The sequence below is a fragment of the Crassostrea angulata genome, chromosome 8 (genome assembly GCF_025612915.1).
Source record: "Crassostrea angulata isolate pt1a10 chromosome 8, ASM2561291v2, whole genome shotgun sequence".
Classification (NCBI taxonomy): Eukaryota; Metazoa; Mollusca; class Bivalvia; order Ostreida; family Ostreidae; genus Magallana; species Magallana angulata.
The window spans coordinates 30421585-30432359 of NC_069118.1; the positions used below are offsets into that span (position 1 = coordinate 30421585).

Sequence of the window (10775 nt, forward strand, 5' to 3'; positions counted from 1 at the left end):
AAATGAAATGCATTGAAACTATTAGGGTATTTGTTCAACTTCCCGCAATTTCCCGGTTTTCATGAATTCGACGCCGTTCCAGTATGTTTAAATATTTAATTGTATACATGATTTTTAAACTATCAATTCTATAACAAACAATATAACCAAGTACAGGTGACGTATTAACTGCATGTGGCAATTGCAAATGATGTATACATATACTTGTACATATAATTGTATGATGTACCAGGCCGGGTATGTGATATATTTACCCTTATACATATATTTAAATAATTAACCCCATATTTATGATCACCGGTACATTAATTTATTAGCCTCAAGATTTTACTCTTACATACATGTATCGTTAATTTGTAGACGTAACATTTTTGAAACCCAGAGCTAGGAAATAATACTTTGAAAATGAATTACAAATGTAAATAAACTTTTATTCACTAGACTTATGGTATACTCGTACATACTAAGATTTTAACGCCTTTAGAAACCTTGACGTGCACCTGGGCACACGACACACCTGTTGTGTATATCTTGTATATTCTGTGTTAGTTCCAGGGGTTTTCTTAAGTTGGACAAACAAAAGACTTTAATAAGATATACACAAAACGTGCACCTGGGCACACGAGACACCTGTTGTGTATATCGTGTATATTCTGTGTTAGTTCCATGGGTTTTCTTAAGTTGGACAAACAATAGACTCTAATTAGATATACACAAACGAACAAAACTATGTCTAGACAAACAAAACAGTAATATCCTGCCCGATATAACAAAGGCAATTGAGAGAGTCTTTTCATCTTTAACATGTATCTAGCAGATCTAGAATAATACCTAGAAATAATGAAAATTGAAGAAAAAAAATGCAAACCTTAAACCGATTATTGAATTAAATCATGCATTTTTGGTTCATTATCTTTATTTTGTTTAATAACCGGATGAACAGAGAGAGAGAGAGAGAGAGAGAGAGAGAGAGAGAGAGAGAGAGAGATTTCACCGATTAATTTATGTTAGGAAACAAACATACTTTAATTAGTTTCATGCACAGATTAAGATACAGAAACTGCACTCACCCCTACAATAATTTTGAAACCCCCCAAAAATGAAAGAATTTTATAACGGCAATCTGTGTCCATCGGAGCGGTGTTGATGATAGCGATCTGTGTTTAATGGAGCGACAATTAAAACCGCCTGGAACACCCACCCGCCCCCTTCCTTGGAAATTATATTATCACTCGGATGACCCCCTCCTATCCCTATAAAAAGAGCTTTTGCATTTAATATTTGTTTTTATTGTTCAGCTTGATCAAACTTGACCTAAAGGGAACTTAAAGATGGTTTAAAGACAACTTAAAGGGAGCGTAAATGCCACTTAAAGATGCTTAAAGGTGCCTTAAAGATGGCTTAAAGGTGACTTAAAGAAGTTTGGACATTAAGGATCTATAAGCTCAGCTTAAAGGTGACTTAAAGGTGGCTTAAAGATTGTATATCCTTTAAGCCACCTTTACGCCACCTTTAAGCCACCTTTTAAGGACTTGCTTAAAGAGTGTTTTTCGCCCTGTGATTTGTAGTTCATCAAGAGAAAATATGGAGTAGGATTGTTTAAAAAAAAAGAAACGATATCATATTTATTTTCTTGACTTCCATTCACATGTTAAAATATCTTGAACTTAGCGTATACTTTGACTGTATATCAAAGATAAGGTTGTTTACGCAATTCTGAAATTCATTTTCTTGCAATAATCTTTTGGTAAATATCCACTTTTGGTAAACATATTTTATCTTAGTTTTAAAAACTAAGATGCACGATCTAGAAAAGTTAACTACTTAAAGTGGTCCTAAATCTAACAATCATAAAAAAAGAGGATTGATTTAAAATTCTTTAAAGTATGTCACTGTGACTTTGTTTCAATAAACTCGTCTTCAGGCCGTGATATGTGAATAGTGTTTTAAGCATTTCCAATGATATTTGATACACCTAACACCAGCAGATATGTTCCCTTATTACAGGACATCTATTTGCTTAAAGATTGATACACATTGTTAACAAAATAAGATATCTACCGTCTTTTGATATGTGCACAGCAGTTTTTTTTTCCAACAGAATATTTAGGGGATGTAAAGAAAGTGTTAAAAACAAGGAACAAACAAGCTAGTATATCTTTTTTATAATTATTGATAAGTTTACAATGGCGAGTAGTAACAATACATTAGATTTTGGTTCCGTACGTTGCCGGTCCCCATGGGGTGTTTCCCAGAGGCTGAGTTTTTGTTATTGCTGTCTTCGTCATCAAAGTGCACATTTTCTTCTCTCACGTACATCCCTTTTACCAATTGACAAGGGGAAGAAAATCTTAGCAGATAAAACGGCTGAGAAGTTGGCAGCAGAATCATTTTGGTGTATGAACCATCACCTCTAACAAAAAAAGAAAACATTGACAATGTATTGTAAATTCTTTCTAAACTGGCCTTATGGTGTAGAATATTGTAGATTTTAGTCTTCAAAACAACAACTGTTACACAGCCTTCATAGACTGCTAGGCAGATAAACGGATAAGGCAATTATTGATATAAGCGTAACAAGCAAGTTTTGTAACCTTAATCTTTATATTAAGTATATAATTCACTTACTTATCAGACAAAAAAGTAGGCAATAAAACAAATACTTTAAAAAAAAAGCCCAGTACTGACTTGATTCAAGGACATGACATCGTATTTTAATGTTTTTTGTGACAAAAAACTTGCGAAAATATGAAGAAATTGTTTACTACTTACTTTCTTTTTTGCGGTTTTTTTTATATATGGTATAATAAAGATTCAGTTTAACTTTGTAAAGTTCAGAGAGAAACAAATGTGCATGCATAAAGTGATAAAAAGAAGAATGTTTTATGTACTAGAGGGTTTCATAAATTGCTGCAATTGACCTTACGCAGTACAGTTAAGGCGGCCAATAAAAATATCGGCAAATTTTTGTGATGAAAACGCATATACTTTAATTCAACTGGCATGTCCTTTTTAAAACCAGTAACAGTCACTCAAATAATATATATTTCTAAAATATATATATAAAAGTACAATATTTTATGTTCATAGTGGTCACGTGATATGACAGTCGCATGGTACAAGCAGATGTATTTGTAGTTTTGAGGTCATTTAAAAAATTCAATATTGCAAGGGCATAGTCATGTCAAAATTCACAACTGAATTATAAAATAACTTAATGTTATATCGTAGATTTTGAAAAACGCTGCGAACTTCGTGGGATAAGATTATTTGTTAGTAGAAACCGTAATTTATAATGCATTTGTTGAATAATTTTGAAGGTCACAGGGTTAATTTCATTAAAAAATAATTAATTTGTAAGATTTTACAAGGATCGTAGAAGTTTTTAAGTTACATAGCATATTTCAAATTCACATGTAAAAGTTTGTCAGGATCAGTTAAGCGTATGCCCTTGCAATTAAGTGATTTATTTAGGTACTCAGCTTAAAGATTTACGGTATTTTACACAAAACAGAGGTCTCAAAAGTCGGAGAAACAATTGAAAGTGATGGCAGATACACGATTCATAATATTGCAAAAGCTATTGGCATACCGTATATCAGTTTTTTCCGCGTCATGTTTTTTCCGCGAATCAGAGCCTAGAACGGTATATAAAATTTACGCGAATATTATACGATGTATACTTATAACAAAATGAAAATAAGACTATAAAGGTAGCATTCTACTAATAATAATGTTAAACAAAATATTCATATATAATTTTCCGTTAATCTAATACATTTAGTTTTCTTCGCTAAAAAACTGCATGATAGCCTTCAATGACTTAACTTAATGCGTCATTTTGGAGCATATGACGTCATATTTTGTAGTACAGCGAGAACGACATCTCACTTATATTTCAGTGTGTAGGATATAACGAACCTTAAAATTGTAAGTAATAGCATTTGTTGTTTTCAATTCAAAGGTTAGCATAAATTAATTTTGCTAATAAATTAATGAATAAGTAGTTTTGAGATTTTTAATATACTGTGATGTCATAATGCACATTTCCCGAACTTTTTTTCTGAACGGAATTTATTGACAGCCTTAACTGTGCTGCGTAATATAAACAAATTAGTCATTGGGAAGAGGGATTGGCTACACAAAAATCAACCTCCATTCGATATAAGAGTTAATTAATAAGTTAAGCTGCTGTCCTATAAAACATGTTACTGGAATTACAACAACAAATATTTTTGATAACCGTCCAAGAATAGTTACAGCTAAAATGATTCTGAGAAAGTTTATATTTAATTCTGAGTATTTTGAAATGAGTTGATATTGTCAGAAACTACATTTAGTGTAACACGTCTTATTTAGATAAGGTAACAATTCGATAATGTCATACCGACAGCAGTAATTTATGTCAGTGTTTCTTCCATAGGAACCCGATGGTAATACACCACCATAGGAGTTCTTGTTGCGCGAATCCTCGTCATCCCAATGTACAGTGCCAGGTTGAAATCCTTTATATCAATACAAATGAATATAATTTTGTTAGATAAAAAGATGATAGAAAAGATATAAATAAAAAACAAACAGACAGACTGACAGACAGACAGGCAGACAGGCAAACCGACTAACCGGCAGGCAGATAGATAGATAGATAGATAGATAGATAGATAGATAGATAGATAGATAGATAGATAGATAAATAGATAGATAGATGATTAATAGATAGATAAAAGATAGATAGATTTGATATACTGGCATATTGACATTAGTAGACTGAAGGACGATTAGACAGACAGAAAAATGTACATACAGATAGGTGAAATTATACAGGTGGATATCAAAAGAAAAATCTCTGCTTTATGCAAGCGATCTCAAATTTGTCATACATATGGGTATTAAAATGAGACATAAATATCTGTAGGCATTATTCGGTTTTTTATGGTATGTCTTAATAATGAAACTTCAAAGAATATGCTTGTTAAAGGGACCACGATCTGGGATTTGATTAAAATGAAGAAAACCCCCCACAACTTTATTATTACATTCGTAAAAAAACAAACTAAAACAGATGATTTTGAGATGGAATCATGTCAAAGTGTATTATTCAAACTATAAAATGAAGTCAACACAATGTGTATCTTTACCCATGGGACAGGACAGTCCATGTTGTAATATGCAGTAGTTTCCTGCTGGCCATAAGCCCCCGTTCATCCCAGTGTTTGGGTCTTTCGTACAATAATAGAACTTCATATTTCTCCCAAAAGTTCCTATCATGATAAGAATTGAACTTTCAATTTTTGCAATTGATATATTATTATTAATATGATTTCAATTAAAATCATCCTTCTTGAATTTATTTTGGTTAAATTAAACAACACAATAGCATATTTTTATACTTACAATTATACCATAAACACTGATTTAAAATTCTTTTATTGCAAATCAAAATTTCAAATTGTTGTTTTGTAATGAATTATTATGTCTTTAGTCAACACTTTTTAAAACTAAGACTTAATGCAACTAGAAGAGGAAATGTTTTTCAATAAGAATGCTACTTTTAAAAAATCGTACCTGCGAAGTGGTGACCCGGGGTAATACTATTGGCGGCCCTAGAATCCTCAGTGTCCTGATGGCGCCAACCCTCCAGCCAACCTCGAGGACAGCCAGATTTTGGTTTCACTAATGTGTATGTTCCAAATGGCCACTCAACTGAGAATGATAGAAAAGTTAACGTTGTGGATTTTGCATCTGTGGTAATATTTCTTCTATATATACTCACAATATATAGTTCGAAAGTGTAATGATATATCGTTGTCTTTTAAAGAAATAAATCCAAGCCGCATACCAACCATGTTTCAATACATATTTTAAAATATTTTTGTTTAACTAGAAAAGTTCATTCGTTTAACTTGCAGAGTAATTAATTGATTTTTTTAAAATTAAAAACCTACAACATTTAAGGGGGATGTGCGGCCATTTGGTATATTTGAGGATAAGAATGTAAACGTTTCTTGAAGTGGCTTGTTTCAGCCCGAAACTGGCCAAAAATGTTGTCAAAAGATGTAAAGCAATAAATATGAAGTCCTATAGCTACATGCCATTTTGTTTGAAAAGTATGCATACAAGAACAGGACAATGCCTTTTCTACACTAAGAACAGCCGTCAAACTGCGCAGCTACAGACTTATTTTGAAGATTTATAAATCTGAAAAAAATGGACATTCAGTGGTGTCCTCTCTACAACCATTTGTTGTGAAAAAGTTTGAATTTTGCTCTTTCAAGTGTTAATTTTGCCTCAAATAGGGTAGCCTATTTTTATCAGTCAGCATTGGATTTATTTTTAGAGCAAGAATAATCCAGTCTATACTTAGAACTCCTGTGTCTATGGAGACACATTGTCGTTATATAAAATAAAAATCTCTTAACCTGTCCCATGATTGTTTTATCGGGATTTTTTTAGTTTTATAAGTATAAAGTCCGTAAAAGAGATTGTCTTAAATTAAAAAAAAGTATACATTTGGTTTAAAGAAAATATCCTTGCAATGTACCTCCAGAGACACAGATAAATATATCTTGTGATTTTTTAGGTCCATTTTAAGACTAGGGTACCTTACTTTGATACAAAGTTACATCTTAAATGAGCAAAACTTAAACTTTTTCTCAACAAATGGTTGTAGAGAGAACCCCTTTTATATTTTTTGCAGATTTTTAAATCTTCAAAAAAAGTTCTGTAGCTGCGCAGTTGGACAGACGTTCTGGGTGATTAAAAAGGCATTGTCCTGTTCTTGTATGCATACTTTTCAAACAAAATGGTATGTATGACTTCATATTTATTGCTTTTACATCTTTTGGCAACATTTTTGGCCAGTTTGGGACTGAAATTAGCCAGTTCAAGAAATGTCTATATACATATACATTCGTATCCTCAAATGTTCAAAATGGCCGCACATCCCCCTTAAAAGAAATATTATCAATATTTTAATTATATCGACTAGGCACATGTAAAATCAGCAATAAAAGAACTGTTCTAATACTTAAACTGATAAGTACCTGCAGTTGTAAAGCTTGTGAAAGAGAACAGAACACAAATCCCAATTGTTTTCATGTGGAAACTGTAAATATATCGATATAAATCTGATTAAGTTGGTATAACTAGTACATGTATATTGCGCCTACATCTTATCGAAATAAACAAAACATTAAGTGCACTTCTCTAAGTATTTTCTTTCCGAAAACCACTTGCTAAATAATCACGAATGCAATAGATTACATGTATTTCGTTCACAAAATATCTGAAAAATCCGCAGTTTAGATAACCCATGGATTTTTATAACTCTACCTATTAAAATTTTAAAAAAATATTGTCCGTCAAATAATGTAAATTTTGAATAATAAAAAACAGTGATTTGTTTTTAATAATGGTGTTCTCTAATCTACAAGGTGGGTAAACCGCCTTAAGACCGAGTAATTTTCGAATATCGTCATCATTTATGATTCTGTATACACTAAATAAATAAAATGTACTGATAGGTTATCAAAAACCAATACCATTTCTAAATAGGGACCCATTTAAAAGCACCAATTTCAGATACTTACTGTAAGACTTCGTAATTTTTGTATATATATTTTCCTTGTACTTTACAGCAAAAACTATCTTTTGATTTACTTTGTAAATTATACATAAGTAGCAAACAAAGTAATGTGTCAACTTGTTTGATATATAGAAGTAATGATTAACTAGACTAAGTATAAGAAATTACGCGATTAACTATAATTTTGTTGAGAAATTTTAAGAATCCGGACGCTTAATAATTAATCCATTTATATATTATAAATAGGCAAATGGTATTATAATACAACATAAGCGGATCTGTAATTGAATGGGCTAAATGTAACGTTATCACGCACTTACCTTGTCATATCATTTATTAGCATATGAAAACTGCTACGATACTGGAAATAATTGCAACGCTAACAGCCTTTAATACACATGAGGTATTTTGTTGTTGTCAAACAGAATAAATGATGATACTTTCGTAAATATGTTACATGTTTGATGTCGCAATAAGATGTCAATTTTGTTGCACACATGGCGTTAAATGACAGCTTGAGAGGAGAATATTTACAATTTCAAGAGTAGCTACTTTTGCATTTCTATTTTTTTTATTTCTTTAATAGATACATGTATGATTCATATGGCTGTTGATCAAAATGGCCTCTGTGTACGATCGAGTCAGTAGTTCTCATTAATCAAAGTTAATAATGAAATAAAACAAATTACACTTTCCTACATTTAATCGTTTATGCATTCATATTGATACTATCTGGATGACGTAATACTTGATAGCACATTAGCAATCGAGAAAAGTGATATTTGTATGACGTTTAGCAAGAATGTCCAATAGATAGCTTCCTGAGAAAATAATAAACAAAAAGAAATATCTATGATGATATCTAAATGTATTTGGTCACTTAAATAAAAAATGAAATATGATCTTGAGTGGAAAACTTGACAACAAAATAGGAATTCGAATAAATCCAGACTACGATGTAAGCAACAAAATACATCAAAAAAATCCTTATATTTAGCTACATTTAGGCGATGATGTCAATTCATTTACATATTTATATTTTTGGATGTCATTCTCTTGATTAAAACGTTTTTCAGGTTCGGAATTCCGATGTTTAGGAAACAAACATTTTGTGCTCGATAAACTATGTTCACCAGAACCCCATTCTAAGGACAATATTTTGGTACAAATGACAGTTGATAAATAATTATACGATGTTAATCATAATAAATTGTTTCCGATTCAAATTAGTCCCATTTGGTAAGTTTGAGGCATTATTGGTTATATGGCAGTGATTAAGTGAACAAAAGCTTTTTATCAATCATCTTTTTTTGTAAATTACTTGGATTAAGGGTTACATCTGTCGCCTGATCACTTGTGCTTCAGAAAATTCATTCAAACAATGTGAATGATGCGTGCATTTTAAAATAAGAGAACGTGCTGGAGCTGATATAACGATCTAAATTACTCTTTTATCTTAAGATACAAATATGAGAAAAAAATCCTTATGATTTTCCTACGAAATTTTAATATTCTACTCCATTAAAGAACGGGTTCAGTCATTATCTTTGTATTTAAGAACTCTACATTTATATAAGGACGTAAATTAGCCATACATAAATGACATTAGGTAGCAAGCATTACTAAAAAATGAATACAAAAAAGATGATCTTTTTATGGTTGTCGACAGAAACACATTTTCAAAATAATTAATGTATAATTGTTTCTTTTACTTATTTGATAAAATTGTTTAATGGCTGACGGTAATGAAATGAATGATAGCTTGATATTTATCATTGTTTGCTTTACTGTTTTTTTTATAAATAGATCTCATGTTGTTCGATCAATATTGATAAACAATGTATTGGATGTGAAACTGTGTGTATTGAGGAATAAAATTTTAATCCTCCGTTGAAACGTAAAACTTCCTTTATTATTATACCTTTCATTCATCTTTTATTTCCTCCATTATGGAGATTAGAATAATACAAACAACAAGTAAATTACAGTCAACGAGTCAAAATTATAAAATGAAGATATGTATGTACATATAAGTAGTGATAAGGAATGAAATTACATGTAGGGTTGAGATTATTTACATATATTTTGAATGTAAGAAAGTTTTAAATAAGTTGATGGGGTGGGAGCTGTGAATTGAGCTACCCAAGGAGTCTGTTAAAGACCGCGCAAGACGTCACAGTATGTCTTGAGTTCAATTTCCTAAACTCTATTTCTTCCGCTTGAGAAAGAACTGTCAGTGTTTGTTTTCCTAGGAGTATTAGGAAAAGGTCGTCTTCCGGAAGGCCGCTGAGTTCCGCTTCCAGGTGTACGGTAAAAGACCTTGTCAACGAGTTCCACCAATTGGAATGCTGCATTGTTAATGCCGGACAAGAGATGGTAGCGTGCGAAAATACGTCGGTAACAAAATGTCCACACACACACACAAGCTATCGAAGTCTGTAGAGGTTTGGAAGCTATGAGTTTGAAAGTAAATTTGAGGTTTTGAATTTCACTATATGAATTGATGTATTGCCACATAATAAATGGATTAGAGGTGCTGAAAACAGCATTAAAGCGAAAGAAGTCCGGATTGTATGCTGTTCGTTCGATTCGTTGTAGAGTTTGGTGCGTATAGACAGATGAGCGTACAGTCGATTTCCGGGCGGATTTTGACGGGAATGATCCATCCGAAAGCCATGTATTCAGGTAATCTGTAAGTTGATAGGTCTGGAGAAGTTGCAGGACGTCAGGAATAAAGCCCATCTGGGTCTCATTTAGGTTGTACAGGAAGGAGAACAGGCGTGAGGTAAAGATCTTTTTGGGAAGGAATTCAGTGTTCATCCGGCAAAGTCTTCCTAAAAAGAGGAGTTTTCTAGTATCAATTTCTGCCTTGATTGGTAGAATGTTCATGTATTGCTCGACTATATCTGATTTGGTAGGTTTTGGTAGGTTAAAGATCTGCTTGCAGATTCCGTGTTGGAGAGAGTTAAGAAGTCTTACGTCTTCTTTAGTCATGTGGTTCCAGGTTTCACACCCGTAGAGGACATATGGTAATACTACTGACCGGTAGAGGTGAGCCATCGTCGCGGGGTTAATACGAGAAATATGTAGATCGGACAAAGCGTAGAAGGATTTTCATCCTTTGGAGCATGCGTTTGAAATTCGAGATTTCGATTTTGTATTTGAATTGATGGGTATACCTAAATGTCCA

The 10775-nt window shown here is 32.2% G+C and overlaps 1 protein-coding gene across 1 annotated transcript; it reads right to left on the bottom strand.

Moving 5' to 3' along the window:
* Positions 1 to 2150: 2150 nt before the first annotated feature.
* Positions 2151 to 7991, bottom strand: LOC128160436 (uncharacterized). Its single transcript, XM_052823752.1, has 6 exons — positions 7906 to 7991; positions 7044 to 7105; positions 5566 to 5703; positions 5139 to 5261; positions 4388 to 4505; positions 2151 to 2413 (listed from the first exon to the last, which is right to left on the bottom strand). Exons 1-6 carry the CDS (start codon positions 7926 to 7928, stop codon positions 2182 to 2184), a joined length of 696 nt encoding a protein of 231 aa, XP_052679712.1. The 5' UTR covers positions 7929 to 7991; the 3' UTR covers positions 2151 to 2181.
* Positions 7992 to 10775: the final 2784 nt, after the last annotated feature.

Coding starts and splice junctions, on each gene's coding strand:
- LOC128160436 (XM_052823752.1), bottom strand. CDS start 7,928: ATGCTAATAAATGATATGACAAG. Junction 7,106..7,905: donor CTAATAAATGATATGACAAG/GTAAGTGCGTGA, acceptor ATATATTTACAG/TTTCCACATGAAAACAATTG. Junction 2,414..4,387: donor GACATAAATTACTGCTGTCG/GTATGACATTAT, acceptor TTTTTTTGTTAG/AGGTGATGGTTCATACACCA.